The sequence below is a fragment of the Engraulis encrasicolus genome, unplaced genomic scaffold (assembly GCF_034702125.1).
Source record: "Engraulis encrasicolus isolate BLACKSEA-1 unplaced genomic scaffold, IST_EnEncr_1.0 scaffold_188_np1212, whole genome shotgun sequence".
Lineage (NCBI taxonomy): Eukaryota > Metazoa > Chordata > Actinopteri > Clupeiformes > Engraulidae > Engraulis > Engraulis encrasicolus.
In genome coordinates, this window is record NW_026945439.1 from 66,452 (window position 1) to 86,699 (window position 20,248).

The following is a 20,248-nucleotide window of genomic DNA, read 5'->3' on the forward strand; positions in this document are numbered from 1 at the left end:
AGATAAAGCGTTATCAGACGTTCTCGCTGCATTTAAAAAGTACTGCGAGCCGAGAAAAAACACTGTTTATGAGCGGCATCAGTTTTGGAAGCACATGTACAATGCCGACGCGGGAATTGACAAGTTTGTGACTGAACTTAAATCCAGAGCCCGCCAGTGTGAATTCGGAGATTCTGAAGATCTCATGATACGGGACAAAATAGTGTTTAGCGTGCCTGACACTTCCCTACGGGAGAAACTGCTGTCAATCCCGGACTTGGCCCTAACCAAAGCCATAGACCTATGCCGCGCAAAGGAAGTGGTGTGTGCACAAGCCAAAGCCATGTCCCCTGTGAGTGTCACAGAGCACGTAGATGCAATCGGAAGCAGAGATACCCCAAAACAACAAAAACGAGCGGACACTAACAGAACACGTGTGAAAGACCAAGTGCAGTCATGTGGTAGGTGCGGGAGACAACATAAGCCAAGAAGCTGCCCAGCATACAATGCCCAGTGCAACGCATGTGGGAAGAAAAATCATTTCTCTGCAGTGTGCAAATCAAGCAAAGTAGTGGCACCACTTGACACTGACACAGATTCTGAGTGTGACGAAGCCAGCACAGCCGTTGACACATTGTTTATTGACACTGTAGCACATAAAAAGCGAAATTCAGACACAGGCTGGTTCACTAACCTAAACATTGGCAACAAAGTGGTGTCATTCAAGCTAGATAGTGGTGCTGAGGCAAACATACTCCCCAAGTCTGTCCTGTCAACTCTCTCTGTGCCTGTCAACATCCAAAAGACAGACACTGTGCTAGTTGCCTATGGAGGAGCCAGGATTAAGCCCATTGGTAAGATCCGGCTTCGGGTCCAGACCCAGCATAAGCAGACTTCTCTTGACTTTTTTGTCACAACAGCATCATCCACGGCTCTGCTAGGCCGCAAGGCATGTGTACAACTTGACCTCATCAGGAAAGTGGAGGCCCTGGCTCCAGCGGCGCCGGCGTCAAAGAAGGAGCTGCTGGCCCGATATGCCTCAGTTTTTGAAGGTCTGGGTGAGTTCCCAGGCCAACACCATATCTACACAGACCCCTCCGTGCCGCCAGTAATCCATGGCTGTAGGAAAATTCCCTATGCAGTGCATGACCGCTTAAAAACTACACTTGATGGCCTGGAAAGTAAAGGTGTCATTAGCAAAGTCACAAAGCCCACACCATGGGTCAGCAGTTTGTGCATCACTGAGAAGAAAAATGGCTCACTCAGAGTTTGCCTTGACCCCAGAGATCTGAACCGGGCCATACTGCGCCAACATTTCTCCATACCCACGGCCGAAGACATACAACGCCGACTCGCTGGTAAGAAAATTTTCTCCATTCTTGATGAGCGCGACGGGTACTGGCAAATAAAACTAGATGATGAGTCGGCAGATCTCTGCACCTTTAACACTCCCTGGGTCCGGTACCATTTCCACCGCCTGCCATTCGGCATAAAATCAGCGAGTGAAGTTTTCCAACAAGTCAACTATGAGAGCTTTGGTGACATTGATGGTGTCTTCATAGTAGCAGACGACATGATAATTGCTGCAGAAAACAAAACAGAACATGACAGAATACTTCAGAAAGTGATGGACAGGGCCATACGGCTGAATGTGAAATTCAACAAGGACAAGGTTCAATACATGGTCAAAGAAGTCAAGTATCTGGGCCATATTATCAGTGCAGAAGGAGTCAAGCCAGATGACTCCAAAGTCACAGCCATTCAACATATGCCCCCACCCACTGACAGGAAGGGCCTGCAGCGCCTACTCGGCATGACCAGGTATTTAGCCCAGTACATCCCCAACGAGGCGGCCCTTACTGCGCCTCTACGGCTGCTGCTCAGGAAGGATGTGGACTGGCAGTGGCATCCAGAACAAGAAGCTGCGCTGGAAGCCCTGAAGACAGCCATCTCAACAGCCCCGCTGCTTCGCTTTTATGACCCCAAAATGCCTGTAGAAATTCAGGCTGATGCCTCCAAAGATGGGCTGGGTGCCTGCCTCATGCAGAACAAACAGCCAATAGCCTATGCATCCAGAGCGCTATCACCAGCTGAGCAAAACTATGCTCAAATAGAAAAAGAATTGCTGGCTGTGGTTTTCTCTCTCAAGAAGTTTCATCAATACGTCTACGGTGTCCCTGTGAAAATCCAGTCAGATCACAAGCCTTTGGAGGCTATCCTGTCAAAGCCTATTGGCAAGGCCCCGGCAAGGCTACAGAGGATGCTTCTCCAGATCCAAAGATACGACATCTCCCTGGTCTACACCCCAGGAAAAGAACTCTTGATCGCAGACACTCTGTCCAGAGCACACCCCCACTCAGTGTCGAATGAGCATGACCTTGGTGACGAGAGAGTTGTGTATGCCACAGACGTTGAACCACTTCAAGGTAACATAATGCATCTCATAAAAACAACCACTGCTACTGATGCTGAAATGCAGCGCCTCGTGGCCATGCACAGGTCAGGCTGGCCTAAACATAAGAAGTCTGCGCCACAGCAGGTGAAGTCATATTGGCATGTGAGGCACAGGCTGAGTGTCAACGAGGGGTTGCTATTGATGGATGACCGTGTGATCGTACCACGTCCCCTCAGAGCTGAAACACTCAAGCGCCTACATACAGCTCACCAAGGCATACAGCGCTCACTAGCTCACGCAAGGGCTACCATGTACTGGCCTGGCTGGTCGGAGGCTGTGCGCAGATTGGTTGAGTCCTGCATTCCCTGCCAGGAACAGCTGCCAGCCAACCACAAAGAACCCCTGCTTCCTCACCCTGTTCCAGACCGGCCATGGGAAAGGATTGCTGCAGATCTATTCCATCTGAATGGGAAACCATTCCTCCTGATTGTGGACTATTTCTCTAAATACCCAGAAGTCCTACAGCTCACAGACATGACCGCTCAGTCTGTCATACAGAAATTCAAGGCTGTGCTTGCGCGACACGGCATCCCTGACATCCTCATTGCTGACCATGTGCCGTTTGCATCCAGTGAGATGGCCCAGTTTGCAGCAGACTGGGGTTTTCGCATCATTCACTCCAGCCCCCATTTTCCCCAGTCCAATGGCATGGCGGAGCGCACAATACGCACGGTGAAGTCAGTGCTGAAATCTGCTGCGAAGTCAGGTGTTGACCCCCACCTGGCTCTCCTTCATCTGCGAAACACCCCTGTCACTGGACTGCAGTACTCTCCGGCCCAACTTCTCATGTGTCGCATGCTGAAATCCACCTTGCCAGTTACCAAGGCGGCGCTGATGCCATCCATGCCTGTTGCTGTGGCCGCAGCTCTTCGTCGCCGTCAGTGTCAGCAGAAGGCGGTCTATGACAAATCGGCAGCGCCACTTCGTCCCTTTAAGGAGGGGGAAAGAGTATACATGAGGATTAATGACAAGTGGATCCCAGCAACAGTGGTGAATGCCAGGAAGGAGCCGCGAGCTTACGATGTCGTCACATCCTCAGGTGCACGATATCGCAGGAACAGGAGACACCTTCGCCGCGATAGAGCTCGAGCACCTCATCGCCACCGTGATGATTCCAGCATTCACGATGATGAGGACGGTGATTCAGACATCAGTGGCACAGAAGCTCATCCAAATGAGGGCCTAGCAGAAGACCCTCAGGCGCCACCACCTGAAGCTGTGCCACCGCCTGAAGCTGCAGAGCCGGCTTCCTGCACACGAGCTGGTCGTCATATCCAGCTACCAGGTCACCTGAGAGATTATGTGCTGTCATAAACCTGTTAATGGACTGTAAGTGTTGTCTCATACTTTCATGTTCATGTTGGTAAGACTTCCAGTTAAGTTGGTGTTTTAGGGCTCATTATTGTTAAGTCTCTATGTGTGTTATCCTGTTATCCTGACTCAACTATACAGTTTATAAAAGGCTTACCTTTCTAAGAGGGGAGATGTAGTATGAGTATGTAATTGTCCCTAGTTAGATACCGTACTAATTACTTGATGACGTCTTGACCTTACGTACGGACGTAGGTGAATGTATTGTGTGTTCAGAGTTGGCTCGAGACTGAATGAAGTAAACGGGCTACGTTATGGTGGTTCCAACTGCAGCTACATGTCCATGATTCTTTATTCATATTATCAACCATACTACAAGTTCAAACTGACTTCAAATGCTGGTTTTGGACCGTTTCTTTACTTCAAGCCATGTTTTTCTCTAAAAATGACAGCTAATTGGTTGAATTATCGAACAACATACATATACATTACAATCTAGACTCAAGATGGAAGAAAATACCAAAATATGACACATAGGCTGCGGACCATAAATCATAGCTCATCTGGAAAATGAGTTTTGTTGTGACCTCTTAGTAGCAACTTAAAAATATGTGCACTTGGTCAATTTGGGGGTGCTGAATCCAAATCTGTCTGTTGCCAGGGCATAAACCTGCTCCCTTGACCACCACAGGGGGCGCTACTTCGTTTTTTCCTTATTTATATACCGGTAAGTGCACAGAAAAGTGCACGTATAGATTTGGCACAAATGTTCATTAGTGTGCACTCTTTAAAAAAAATGCCCTTGGCCGCGCAGAAAATCCAAGCTGGCAGCCATATTTTAAGATGGCCACCCTCTGCACTTAGAGGCTCAATTTGAAACGGGAGGCAGTGACTCGATGACTCTCCTCCTACATAAACAGGTCACTGATCAGATAGGTGAAGTTAGCTGATGAGGCAGCCGTTACGAACGGCACTAACAAGTGCGCTGCCTTGCGCATTTGATGTTACGGCGATTCTATGGCGGGAGTTACGTTCATCACGTTAGCGCTTAGCTTACGCATGCTATTTGAACGGTGAATGATCGTCAGACGGCGGAATCTTACAATAGGCTATAAATAGATCTAGCGACAGCATATTTAGATACTACAATGTTGATTTATCCATTCGATTTTCAATATCTACATACATAAGTGTCAGAATAAAGAGTATGATAAGGTAGTAGCTTGGGTAGTAGCCATGTTTGTTTTTCAGGTTTCCGGTTGAGAGGGAGGTGGCGCACAGCATGTTGGATACCAAGGCAGCGAAGTCAGCATTTGACGCTGATCTCAAATATCCCTGTTACGCCCACAAATGCAGTCAACTGCCGAGGCAGGAAATAAAGCAATTTTTCGTTTCGATCCACACTTCATGACTCGATGTCCAGTTATCTCACAGGAAGGACAGCTGCCTTCCCTGTTTCGAATTGAGCCATAATGAGGCCACGAATCGCTTGAATTATGATAGCATGAAATACTGCAAATGTTATGTAAAATCCACTTTTCAAAGAAGAGCATTGTCCATTGATAAAATCCAGATGGCCACCGTTTTCAATATGGCCACCCTCTCCACTTATAATAAGGAACACTTTTAAAAAGTGTGATGGCCACCAAAAGAATCCAAAGTGGCCACCATTTTTCAAGATGGCCACCCGCCTCAGAAGACCAAGAACTGTTCACATAATGACATGGCTTGCAATTTCGCACCCTTGTTCATTAGAATATACTCTTTGAAACAACAACATTGTTCACAAGAAAAACCAAGATGTTTGACACGTTTCGAGATGCTATCCTCTCCACCAACAATTACTAATGCTAACCAACATATATGCAATTACTTCAATGAAATCAACAAATTACTGAAGAACAATACTGTATACATGATACAGTCTGAAAAGGATCTGTGATTTCTTATTCAAAAACATGATTCACAAATACTAAAACTGCACAATATAATGTCAAAATCTTGACAGGCCTGAAGTAAAAGGATTAAGCAGAACTGTACTTCACATTTGCAGCTTCACTAGACTATGCATACAAGACCAAGCCTGAGGCATGTGCACCTGCCACACTTAGCAAACTTTTCTTTGCAATGGCTGCCCTGTTCATTCTTTGCCAATCTTCTCCTGTCAGTTGGATTTCATTTCTTTGAGTTCTAGTTGGCATGTGCTTCAAAACCCACAGGCACTCCGCTTGATTTGTTGCATATTATGTAGTGTGCTGTTGCATATTATGTAGTGTGTTGTATCAGTGCTGCTGCTGTTGGAGGGATGTCTTCACATGGCCTTTCTGCAAAATAGTTAATGGCTCGCATCACTCATACAATCTGCAGTGCTGAATCATGTCACAGCATGTAAAAGCATGGCAGAACAGCATGTATTAGGCATTCTCTTGTCCCATTGTGTTGTAAAGTTTGTGGATGACAATGAATTGAAGGCTCTGGGTTTGGCCACACATCAGCCTTAAATGTTGCACATCTAGACTTGAGTGGAGAAAATTGCCATTGGTATAATTTGGCAGGGAAAAGTAAGAAAAGGTCACACCATGCATTAACTTTCTTTTATTATTACACAGACGTGGTTCGGCGATCTGCCTTACCATAATTTGGCATGGGAAAAGATGTGGCTATTGGCTTCCTCCTAGGACCATGTAGGCCTATCTCATTCAGAGAGAGTTTTGGTTGTACCAAGTCTGATGCAGACGTCAAAAGATATACAGCTCCCAACTTACTCAGGAAAATCTCAACATCATCAAAGTTGACTTGGTCAAAGATATCAAACACAATCAATTCTATCGGAGATGTAGGGTCTCGTGTTTCCAGCACAGCATCATGCCAATCATTCTAATGTCCTTACCTACTGTACAACTTGACCAAAATGGAAGGACTGCAAATGCTGTGTAGTTAACAAGAAAATAACTGTGGGTTCCCCCAACTTGTCAACTTGGATAACAACACCTTTGCCAATTTCCGCAGTGGAATTTAAAAGCCACCAATGCATCAAAGCATCAATGAGTAGTCAGTACACTCCACTTGACTTGTCAGAGGATGGGAAATGAGGCTGTTCAAAGTTTTTTGGAATATATCTGCTGATAAGGCCAAGACTAGTTAGAAAATCCAGCTGACTGGGGATAGGAAACTAATTGAAAGTGTTCTGGGTAATTGGGTCTCCCATTACAGAGAGTAGAGAATGACGGGTGTAAATGCTACATGTCTTATTTGTCCTCTGTCCAGCCTTACACAGTTCTTTTCGAGATTTTGTTGTAGGACTACACTTCTAATATTTATGTTGTTTTGCTTTAAAAATGCCATCGTGCAAAAATAGCAGATCTTTTGGTTCAGACTGTATGATAGGATAGTGATCAAACATATCTTTTTTTTCTTAAAATAATTGTAATGGGCCTGTTAAAAAACTTCTGGGGCTCAATCCATTCATTTATTGAAGTAGTCTTAGATAGACAGTTCGAACCTACCAGTAGTCTATATTTACTTAATGATACAAAGGCCTTAGTCCTAGACCAGTCTAAAAGAAGAATATTCATTTTGATTACTTATTTTGCTAAGAAATGTATACTTTTATTTTGGAAGAATGCACTACCCCCATCTTTTAAGACTTTTGTGGACCAAATATCTTCCTTCTTGCCTTTAGAGAAAATGACCTTGGTGAAACATAACAAAGGCCATCTATTTGATGAGCTCTGGTGTCCTATAATTTCTGGTTTGACCAATTTGAACAGGTAGATTCTAAGCCTTGACAGGTATTCCACATTAAAATAAATAAATAATAATAATAATTATAATTATAATAACAAATATTATGTTGGTTATTAATTATATGTACATATTGAGATTGAAAGCAATGCACTCCACATTTCTTTCTCTTTTTTTCTGTTTTCTTTAAAACTGAGCCCAACTTTTGTATGTTTTCAATGGTTGTGTGCTTGTGTGTAGGAGTGTGTGTGAATGTGCGTGTGGATGTGGGTGTGTGCGCGAGTGAGTGTGTGTGTGTAGGTATGGATGTATGGTTGTATGTTCTGTTTTACTTAATCTCTTTGTCTATTTTTTTTTTTTAATTTATTTATTATTGTTAACAGTGTTTCTGATTTGTTATGTGTATCGGACTATCCCTTGTGGGGGGGGATTAATTGTAAAGGACTTGGAAACTGTACAAACAAAAGAGACAAAATGTGTTTGAGTGTCCTTTGAAATAAAAAGATTTAACAAAAAAAAAAATAATTGTAATGCAAATCAGTTAATATGCTAAGGAGTTATTGGTGGAAGGTGGCCATCTTGGAATTCCCTGAGGCCAGCACCCTTTTTTCAAAGAGTGGATTCTGATGAACATTTTGTGCCAAATTGCATGCTTGTATCATTAAGTGAACTATTCCAGGCCTTTTTTACAAGTGGAGAGGGTGGCCATGTTGAAAAATTGTGATATTTTGTATATTTTTATATTTGCATAATTATCATAATTATAAATCATAATAATACTATACAACTAATAATAGAGTCTTACTTAAAATGTTGAGAATTTTGTCTTTTTCAATTTTGTGAAAACCTTTGGCCAATAATTGGCAATTAGGCCTACTGTATTCTACATTGTGTCTATCAGTCTTGAGTGAAAGAGACATGCAAAGGCAAAAGACAGTAACTAAGTTGTGATTATGTGGCATAGACAATAAAGAAATGTAAGACGTAAGGCGTTAGTTCTTCCAGGAAGATGAGACGGTACTCAGCTCAATTATTCTCTTTCATTAACCAACCAATCACTGCTCTTGTTCTTAGGCACAGCCTCTCCCTTGCATTCTGATTAATTTACCTAGAGCCAATAGGATGCCTGCCCACTCATTTATGACTTTTTGCCTATCTCTGCTCTTCTGCTGTCTAAAGTATGCTGGTGTCGATGCACCCACCTCCTCCCCTTCAGGCTCCATCGCTGGACGGGCCTTTTCCCAGGGCGAAGGTTCTGTAAGGTGTCCCTGCTTTCGACGTGGTTCGGCATCTTCTCTTCAGCCTTGCTACCACTGACAGCGTCCGCTCCAATCACTGTCCAAGGTCTATAGTCCTCTCGTTACTATGCTGTGGATGCCACCACCTTAAGCCACCGTCACCAATTGGTCTCCGTCCTGTGAAGGGGGGTTAGGCTCTCGCCCCCCTGCCTTATCCATCGGCAGGATATGCGCCCTCTTCATCTGAATTATTCTAAGCAGACAGGGCCCTACGCCAAAGAGAATCACTACTGCATACTTCAGTGTTTCAATAAATATCTTAAATTTTATTTGGTCTACCGAGTCCTTCATGGTAGAACAAGTTGTTACTAAACCCATAGTTAATCTTAATTTCGAAGGGTGACCCATTTGATGTCAAACCCTTATTTTCCAAAACACTATTTCTGTATTCCATTTGGCTCCTATCAAGTGACTGCCCATTATTCACAACAATGTAGTTGTCAACTCAATAGTTGTCATTGATCAATTATATTTTAGTTCTGACCTTTAGCCTATTCACAAATAACACTCACGTGTCTGTATGTTACTGGAATTACATTGAATTAAATTCAATGTCTTGTCATCGCTAGGTGTTCTCCAGAGCTACCAGCATGATTACACATGTCATAATACAGCGAGTGTATGTAGTTACTGTATGAACACCACTCACCTTTTAGCTGTTTTTCTTGCTGTGCCTTGTCATTAAGTTGTTTTTCCAGATCTACCAACATTAACACATACACAGTTACTATGCAAAGTGGAGCGACACTTCTATTGACTCTCAGCCAGGATTCTAGTGCTCTCTGCGCCAGATAGATTATTATCCAGAAAATGTTGGTAATGGTAAAATACTGGAGTACTACACCATGATTGCCAGTGTTGTAGGCTCAGGTTGTGGACATTGCCATATAGTGGTCATCAAAACAGCTAACAGAAAGTTACAATCAGCTGCATGAATATTTGTCACCATGGTTATTATGGTTGTAATGATATTGTGTCTAATCAAGAAATCATGTATCACCCGTATCGCTGTGTGCAAGTGGTTGGATTTGTGATACACCCTTTCAGAGTTCTGTTACCCTACAGTCCACAATACAACCACAAGATACAGGGTGATGGGCCGTCTTCAAATCATCATCATCATCATCACTATTTTTAGAACTTGTTTTCATTTTAGTTGCCTGTTGTAAGCTATTTTACCTATATTCTATCAAAGTTTTTCAAATTATTTAATTTCATAATGTTGGTAAATTTGAAAAAAGCTTAACTAGATGTAGTATATGTTTTGAAAATCATGGGGTGTATAGAATCATGAGCCAAAAATAACAGCAGAATAATGGTGAGATCTACCTGTTCATATAAACCTCTAAAACATTATCACTCTTAAAGTTGACCTTGTTTGAGCTGTTGAAATGCTTGCACACTGGGTCATGTGTCTTACCTTTCATCTTGCTCTCCAGTTCTGCAAAAAAAAAAACACGATTAAGAAAGTCTCGTCAGTACACAATTGGAAATGGCATTTTCAGAAGACAATAATGAATAATGTTGTCACAATTCCTCTATAATATAATTTCATACATTACAACTGTCTTCTGTGTAACAGATGAGCCCGTTCCAGTGATCGAAACATTGTACATTGTACTGAAACATTACTATACCGATTACTATACCGAGCTAGGATTAATATTACCAATTTTAAGTGAACAATGTAAATAAAAAAAATAAAAAAACAGATGGCTAGAGATATTATGCAGGTTTAATGTTTTTGGGAGTTTTTCCCTATTTATCAATGCATTTAGAGGTGCTAATTAGCCTGCCTGTATGTGACTCTGCAGTCTCAACCTGCTGTAGAGGAACACAGCAACAGCACATTCACAATGGATGGCCACAGCTACCTACTTTATCATTATCTCCACCAAGGAGGTTATGTTTCTTTACTTATGTTATCGTAATGCTTAATGCATCTGTCTTATCTGTAAGTTGCCAAAATCCAATGTGACATACCCAAATGAACATGAACTCCTAAAAACACAGCTCATAATGCTGTTAAGACTATGAAAGTAACTGTGGATTACCGATTCTAGTGGCTCTGCAAACAGCCTCAACCTGGCTCACAGAAAAGCTGCAGCAGCATATTTACAATGGATGGCCACACTTACCCGTTTTCTCCTCCTCATGTCTTGCTGCGTCCCCTGTCTTGTTCAGCGGTTGTGTCTCCAGATCTACCAACATGAACACAAACACAAGATTATATGCATGTCTTCTACCATTATACTTCCTATATAGTAAATATTTTAATTTAGAAAGAAGGACAGTTTCTCTTCAAAGGATGAAGAATACAGTGAAAAAGGGAAAGCCCATTGGGAAACTCCAACTCCCATTGTCATTGTGACACAGCACTCCACAGAACACAAGTGAACACTGCACACTGCACACAACAAAATTGCATTTATGCCTCACCCGTGCAAGGGGGCAGCCCTCAGTGGCGCCCCATGGGGAGCAGTGCGGTGGGACGGTACCATGCTCAGGGTACCTCAGTCATGGAGGAGGATGGGGGAGAGCACTGGTTGATTACTCCCCCCACCAACCTGGCGGGTCGGGAGTCAAACCGGCAACCTCTGGGATGCAAGTCTGACGCCCTAACCGCTTACCCATGACTATAGCATGCAGAATAAAAAGACTACTCCGTGCAACTTTGTCAAGGTCACCCTCATGATCCGTTCAGCCAGGCCTTGTGTTGTCCACAGGTAGACTACTCTTACTTTTAAGATTGGTAGTGGGCACTTAATCCTGGCCCAAACCCAGAGTCTCAATCCAAAAGCTGCATAGCATGATTATCAACTACACATTGTTTACATAGATATTTAGCAGTAACCCATGGCCAGTGTTGCCAGATTGGGCTGTTTCCCGCCCAATTGGGCTGCTTAGGATGGCCATGTGCGGGTAAAAATGGCATTTAGCAGAAAAACCTGCCCAATTTTTGCCATAGAAATCTATAGAATTGGGCTGGGTCTTCTTGGCGGTTTTTGAGCATGTTTTGGGCTGGAAATCATCAGCATCATCTGGCAACCCTGCCCATGGCCTTTGACCAGTGTTTAAATTGGCTTTCGGGAGGTGAGGGAGCCTTTCACTTGCGGTCAAAATAGCTTCTTTTTTTTATCGGCCCATCAGGCAAATACATGTAGGACTATTCTGTGAAGTTATAGCCTATAATTAATATCATACATAAATCAATGTATTACTCAGTTATAAGACAGCAAGGTACCCTCATTACTTCTTCACTGTATTAGACTGCTAAAAAAATAGGTAAACAGTTAGACCAGCCTAGGCCTATCACACCTAATGCCTTTATGTACCTACTGTTTAATATTCTCTCCTGTCAGTTGGAAACAGCATGCTGTTGGACTGTCAGTAGGCCTACTGGGGCAAAATCTAATTCTAACCACTAATTCTGACCACCATCACTTCCACCATCAAGCTACAAAGGTGTAAGAAAACACCACATCAAAAGCCTATTAAGAATTTCATATTACTGATGTGAATAACAATTTCAAAAGATCACAAGTTTAATTTTAATCCTCCAATGATTTCATGGGTTTAGCATGCATTTATTAGCACATTCTATGCCTAATAAGTAAAAATGCATGTAGTGAAAGTGTGCACTGTCACTTTAAATCAGGCGGAGTCTGCAGAGAGTCTTCTGACTCGGGCACGTCTTTTCCTTACAGATTGCCCCTTTGGCTGACTGATTATCAGTAACGTTGTTATTTCAGCAGTAGTCTTGGCATAGTTAGTTCAGAACTTCAACTATGTCATTCCGTGCATATGTTTTAGTTGCAACCTAAGACTGAGGAACTCTTTTAAGCCTATTTCAAGATGTTTTCCATATGCTTACAAGGCCTTCCACCAACTCAGCTACACTGTAAAAAATGCCTGTTGAAATTATGGCAAAAAACTGTCAAATTGCAACAGTCAGTGACCGTAAAATGTAAAACAGTTTATCTCTGTACTAAATATGGCAAGCCACTATTTAGTCAAAAAGCGCTACATAACTTTATTTTTGACAGGTGTCATATGTAGAAAATACTGGACTGTTCTCTGTAAACGAAGATATTGGAAAATACCGTTAAGTGAGATGAAGTAGTCAAGAAACGGTACATGACTTTATTTTTCACTGGTGTACACATATGTACACAGCAAATTTGCCAGAGTTCGATTGATCAGAGTTAGACTGGTGTTCAGCCAAAATCTAAACATCAAGAGTTGCAGCAACACTACAGAGTGTTATTTGACTCCTCTGGATCCGAGTTGTTGAGCTAAGAGAGCTAGAGAGTTAACTCCCTTGAGAGTTGTGAAAAACATGCCTCCCCAATTTTCAAATGTTTTGGCAACATGAGCAGCCATTTTTGTTGAGTCCCCTATAAGTGAACCAAACTCAATCATCTGTTAGTGAACCAAATTGTGAATTGTCTGCTTGGCTCCAGGTGCCTCCACGTTGTAGATTTGACAACAATGAAGCTGGCAACTGAATAAACTGTGCAACAGTTAAGGACTGCAAATGACAACAGTTTGCACATTTTGCAGTAATTCACTGCAACTTATTATTTCTCCGGTAACAGCCTACAGTTTAGCCTCATTTAATGTGTAAAATATACCTATAGGCTAGTATAATCTGAAAAAGTCTACCTGGGACAGTAATCCCTTGAGCTCTTAGAAGTAGCCCAGTCTATTTGAAACTGTCATTCTACCCCATCCGAATCAATCTATCAATCAATTCCTGACCTCACCTGAGTGCTAAGGGCTGTCATGCAATGATTAACTTACTGCCTGCACCTGCCAAATGCTTCATCACTCGGGTCACATGGTTCACTTAAACATGTATTTAAAGAAGAAATGAAACGAATATTCATCTATTATTCACATTAAATATTGGGCCTATTTCTAAAACATCAATCCAACTTTAAATCATTTTTCCGGACATAACTTGTTGAAACTGCAACTTAAAACCGTGCCTTTGGTGCGACAATATTTACAGGGGCGTGACGTCATGCGGTTGACACCCTCTTTTTGCGAGTATGGTTGGCTGCGGAAATATCATACATTTGAAGGACCCATATCTCATAAAGGAACCAACATTAAGATACAAATATCGACATGTCGAAAGAACACACCTCTAACATTATGTGACAAAAACTCACGTTGAATATAAGCCTCACAAATAAGCCGAGTAGACTTTTCTTTGATGATGCACCACCATATGCCATATGGGTTGGAAAGATATGCCATATTCGGCACAGGATCGACGGGCACAAAACAGCACCGCGCTCCTACTAGGCTACACGAAGGCTACACGCTGATCATTATTAAGATATTATCAATCATATGACACTATTAGTGTAGGCTGTATGTGCTGTGGTAAACTGGAAAATATGGGAGCATGTTAGGGTGCCAGCCAGCTGCCGGTTTCTCAGATCATGTGACATTCCGCGCTGTCTTTGACAGGTTGAAACCGAAGTGGCACTTTGAAAGCCAGCTTTAAAATCTTATTAAACAATGGCGTTATCTCAATTATTATGCCGACAACTTATCGATCAACCAGCGCGGCATACTTGTTTTTTTGTTTATGGCAACGTGACAAGGGGGGGGACGATGCTTTGGCTGCTGCACTGTCTTTCACATGTTGAAACCTAGCGAAATTGCACTATCAGCTACTTTAAAAACGTATGCTTAAGTAGCTCAATAGCATGGTTTTAATGTAATCTTAATAAACAATGGCGTTATACCCATCATTATGCGACAATTTGGAAGTCGGTAGGTATATTTTGACACAGATGCTGTTGTTTCATAACACAAGAACTGCACGACCGCCGGCCATGGATAGAGTCATAACACAACACAGATGTTCGTGCTCGGATGCTGGGGCGATTTCGTTGCATATAAAGCAATAACTCCACGACCGACGGCCATGGAGTCGTAACGAAACACCTCGACCCGCAGCGCATTGACCGAGGACCCTTAGTACTAGGGTGCTACAATGGCAGAGAGGAATAGCATCTTTAGCATGCTGCTATCCTGCTAAGTGGCTGTCGGCCAGACTCACCCGTGGTCGCACTCGAGCTAGAGATATCCGTCAGCACACCTGCTATCCATAGACACTGCTTGTGGTAGCCTAGGAGTGTATTTCCAACCATGTCCACGGTCTCCAGATTTTTTAAGGTAAACAACAGGAGGGGTGGAAAACGCCCGGAGCACAACATTGATCTAGGTCACTTCAAAAGCCGATGCCTCCTACACGATCAGCGTTGTTTTGCCTTCTCCTTGTCAGCAACAGTTCCAGTATTTTTTGACTTAAGGAAACTTGTGCAGAGAGATGCCTTCAGTGAAGCTTGTAGTACAAGTTGTACTTGTTGCAACCTGTACCATTTGGACTGCCACGAACACAATATTTTCCACCGTGCTTTGATTTACTAGCCATAGACGCCGCCATTGACTACTATAACTTTGTGGGTTCGGAGTTGGACTGTGTCAACAGAAATCTAAACTCTCTCTGGTGTCAACCTTATGACGTCACGCATAAGACAATAAATTCGCACTACTGGACACAATATCGCTCATTTTGAGCACGTTTTAACATGACTTCCCAGATAAATTATTACACACACAATATCTATATAATTTTAATCACAGAGCTTGGAACTTTTGTAATATGCAGCACAAACTGTAAAATTCCAACAATTAATATTCGTTTCATTTCTTCTTTAAACAGGGACTGTTGCATTGTACTGCTCACTGGTTGCTAGCTAGCTAGCTGGCTGGCTGGCTGTAAGGCCGGCTGGCCGGCTGCTGGCCTGCCCTCACCTGGCCGGCCCGGCTAGCAGGTCACGTTGTAAGGGTGGCTGCATGGTGGCTTGCTAACTAGCTTGTTTGTTAGCTTGCTTGCCCCGCTAGCTTTGGCCTTCATTTTCCTTAAGGTTATATTCAGGCCTTTTTTAAATAAAGAATGGATTTGCATACCCTTCATTGATGATACTAGACTGGTCCACCTGCCTGCACTAGACAATCTGGCAATTGGGCATTTATTTAGGTATCTAATTAAGTTGATGTTTATTGGACTCCCATGAGTAGAATCAGTCTAATCAGTTGTATGTGAGTGCAACTCTATAATTGGACTCACCTGAGTATAATCAGTCCAATCAGTTGTCTGATTGTAACTCTATAATTGAACTCACCTGAATATAATCTGTCCAATCTGTTTTGGCAACCACTGCTGCCATAATTTTACCGTAAAATGTAAAAAAAAAAAAAATACCGTTATTTATTTAACGGTAGGCTTTGGCAACCACTGCTGCCATAATCTTACCGTAAAATGTAAAAAGGAAATATACCGTTATTTGTTTAAAGGTAGACTTTGGCAACCACTGCTGCCAGCAATTTTCCGTTAAAACAACAGTTCTTTTTTTACTGTGTATGTGATTTTGTCCTGAAGTAGGCTAGGCTACCGTCCCTCTGCCTTTTCATGATAATAACATTAGTCGCGTCAAGTAGCCTAAATGGTTTTTTGCCTAATTTAAAGCAATACCTTTGGCAAAAGGCGGCAAAATATTGTAGCTCGCTGCAGCAAATTATTTCTAGCGCACGAGGGAGTGTTGTTCTACACGCAAGCTAGGATGGACACGCAGGCATCCCTGTCATTTGCTTACTTTCTTAAAACCTTTAGAACGTTCCTGGCATTTTTTAAGCCCAGATAACGTAACCTACTATCAAATGGCTACACATTCTGACGGACGGAAGTCCCAAACTTGATGGTGATTCTCCCTCATTAACAAACTGCTGTTAAAGTAGCAGACATCACAGTATTCTGCATGACTGTTTTAAATTTGGTTAACTTTGCCCGAAAGCTAAAACAGATGTCATGACAGCTTTCCTCCGTTTTGTAAAGGCATTGTATCTAGCCTACTAACTTTGCACATGAACATGAAAGCATGGTGAACAGGCTTAAAGTAGTGACAAACTCGAAGCGGAGTAGCCTAGTTCTAGCTGCGAGAAAGGGCAAGCGCTCCATTCAACTGTTGCAACATTGCAATAGAATATCTGATACAAATTCAAATTGTAGTGTCTCGCAGCGCATGTGCTGAATGCAGATCGCATAATAATTAAAATAATGCAGGAGTCCCTTAATCATTTATGTTGCTATCATTGGAAATTTACTAAAAATATATGACATTTCAAGAAGAGGTGAAAATGTATGAAAGTCAAATTTTAATATGAGCACTGACGGTGGGGCAACAGGAGTGCAGCTCCATTTGCCAGTCCCTCCGAGGTGAGGAGGCAAAGCGCAGCTCCGGGGGGCTCTGCCCCAATTTAAACCCTGCCTTTGACAAATAGGTTTTGGGAAGTGTGCAAGAAATTACCTTTCCCCGATTGTCCTTGATCTTCCTTCTTCCTGTTTTTAAGGAGCCCTATAGGAGGTAGTTTAATACATTTGTATCTATTAATAACACAATTACAGCAGCTCATTTGCACACAAAAAACACATGTTGCATATTAACCAGCACGGCACAAAGACGTGCTAGCAAGATGGAGAGATGTAGTCCACAAGCTTCTGTTGATAAGCTGCAGTGTTGGAAAATGTCTTGGAAAATGAAAAGACTTCTCCTTAAGAACTCATACATGTCGTTTTTAAAATGAAATCATTGCACACTGCATATACTACAAATAATGCTGATGCTGGTAAATACAAAGTATACTGTGTATAATATACTGTACTAGTATCAACTTTAAGGAGTAGGCGTTTACAATCTAACTATAACTGTGAAGCCTGTACACAGTGCAAAATATCAAGCTGTCAACTTAAGAGTCCCCACCGTTTCAATGTGATTTCAACTGTTAAGATGTAATAGATGGAACTGTATATGTCATACCTGCAAACTCAGGAGGGTTGAAAAAGGTGACAAACTATCGCGAGCTCCAACGCAACCCCCCCGCCCCCCCCTCCCCCGCATCAACAAAAAAAAGAAAAAAAGAAAAAGACAATATTTTATTTACTAAATTGAATTACTATTAATATTTTATTTTCTTTGCAATTTTTAAATGTGCCCCTTTCTGCCCATGCTCTCCTCCACCACCCTCCTTTCCCCTCCGTGCTGCCAAATTAGCCTGTCTCTGTGCTCTATCCCTATTTCCAGCTCCACTGACATGAGCACACAACCTCCTGTCTAGTGTCTACCTCTCAACATTTCACATCATCCATTTTAAACATTTCCACCCCAGTTCTATTTATTCCATTTCATTACCCCCCCCCCATTATTTTCATTATTTGCAATGTAGTTTTTATTCTATTCCATTGTATTCCATTCTATTAGTTTTTATTCCATTTCCTCTGAAAACAGTGAATCACATCACACATGCCACATACATACACAGACATTTAGCATACAGCCAAACACAGACAGACAGCCAAACACTACAAAACCTCACACACCATCACTCAAACCTCACATACAGTGGGCCTATAAGCCTACACCTCACACAAACACAGCATGCCTTCAACACGAGTCACACAAACTACACCTTTAACATAGGCTATACAAAAACACATAACCACACTACAAAACTTCACATCCTCCACAGAGCATAAGTCAAATACCATGGACAATGCACAGAAGAGAGGGAGGAGAGAAGAGATGAAGGGAGAGGACAGGAGAGAACACACTCACAGACACAGACACACGTGTGCAATAACGTGTATGATGTCTTATCTTATTATGCACGTTATGCTGTTGCTTTAGGACTTTAAACTCCTCCAGGATTAAATATACTACCATGCACTATGACAAGTAGGCTACTAGCCTACACTATATGTCGAAAATAAACAAACAATAACATCACGGAGAACTTACTTTAATAACGTCGTTGTTTTTCACTTACTCGCACATCCATGTCAAATCCATGCAGGGTATTTGCGATCGCGTGGGCGTTATTAGGAAACGGCAACTCCATCGTATGCATTTGCGAGGACTTGGCAAATGTCAGACGAGGAATCTGACAGCTACGCTGACATTATTCTCCCAGCGCTGTCCTGCTCTGTCCAGCCCAAGCCGTTTTCGCTCCACCACCACCACTTAATTTCAGCGTCACTACAGTTATTACTTGCATTCACCGACACCTAACCTTGCATTAACCACTGCCACATTCTTTATCACCCGTTGAAAACCTACAAAACCGAAGTAATCCGCGCTCGTCCTCTTATTGACATTTTATTTATCAACACCGGTTCCGCGCGGGCTTCAAGCCTTCAAACATGCAGCCAGTGAATGTGAAGCTGCGTCCTTGTGATTAAACGGCAGCCAATGGGTGTGGGTTACATCATGACTAGTGTTTATGGGTAATGTAGGAAATCTCGCCGTCTTTACGTATATCAGACAGGCAGCTGTTTACCCTTCAGAACTTCAGTTGGGCGCTAACACATCACATGATTCAACTTGTATTGATCGTGAAATGTGTTTTTTGTTTGCGTGGTTCAATGCTCTTGAAGCAAAATGAAGCTGATGTTGCACCTAGTTGATAAATATTGATAAATAAATGCCAGCTACATTTATATACATATCTTTAAATACTTCCATTTCAACTCTTCAGGTGCATCATGAATGTAATCACATGTTGAGTAGGGGGTGTAACTGTCAGGTAGTAAATGGATATTACATTAGTTAAAATGTACGCCTGTGTTAAAGATCCAATGATATGTTAAAGAGGTACAATCTCCTCTTATAAGGAGATTACTCTTACCTGTGTTGCCTTGGTCTGATGTGTAGATGTATGGTACCACCCTGCCCTCTCTCCTGTCCTGATCAGACAGACCCACAGAGCAGGAGAGTGACTCTGACTCAGATGGAGAATGCAGCAGCCAGGAAGTCACTCGCACCAAACCCTGCTCATCTGAAGCACAGAAAACCATGTAGACATTAAAGGCTACAGACCTCCATATGGTCACAATGAACAGAGAAGGAATATACAGGAATATGGTCACAATGAAGAGGAGGTACACGTACAGTATGTATGTCATTACCTGTAGAGTAGACAGTGTTTTCACCCTTGATCTCCCCTCCTCCACCTGTCCAGGTAACTGTAGGCTGCGGAGACCATCCATCTGATACACAGGTAACGTTCACCTGTCCTCCATCTCCTTTGGTTATAGAGATGAATGAAAGAGTCCCTGCAACTGTTCACAAATAAAATGGATCCATATTAATCTGTGAACCCATAATTGGTCGCTTGTGATGTGTTATGGTGATGAAAGTATAATATATTCTGGATTTACCTTCAACATCTACAGACATATTGGCCTTTTCATATCCCTCTTCATTCCCCACATAGCATCCATACTCTCCTCTGTCTGCCAGTGTGAGCTTCTCCAGCCTCACAGACACGTTCCCCTGGTCCAGCTGGCCTACCAGAGACACTCTACCCCTGTAGTGGGCATCGG

The 20,248-nt window shown here is 42.5% G+C and overlaps 1 protein-coding gene across 1 annotated transcript; it reads right to left on the minus strand.

The window, feature by feature from the left end:
- Positions 1-9,352: 9,352 nt before the first annotated feature.
- Positions 9,353-20,122, minus strand: LOC134442635 (butyrophilin-like protein 3). Its single transcript, XM_063192685.1, has 7 exons — positions 20,084-20,122; positions 19,832-19,984; positions 19,552-19,701; positions 10,926-10,988; positions 10,208-10,228; positions 9,437-9,487; positions 9,353-9,369 (listed from the first exon to the last, which is right to left on the minus strand). Exons 1-7 carry the CDS (start codon positions 20,100-20,102, stop codon positions 9,353-9,355), a joined length of 474 nt encoding a protein of 157 aa, XP_063048755.1. The 5' UTR covers positions 20,103-20,122.
- Between the last annotated feature and the right edge of the window lie 126 nt (positions 20,123-20,248).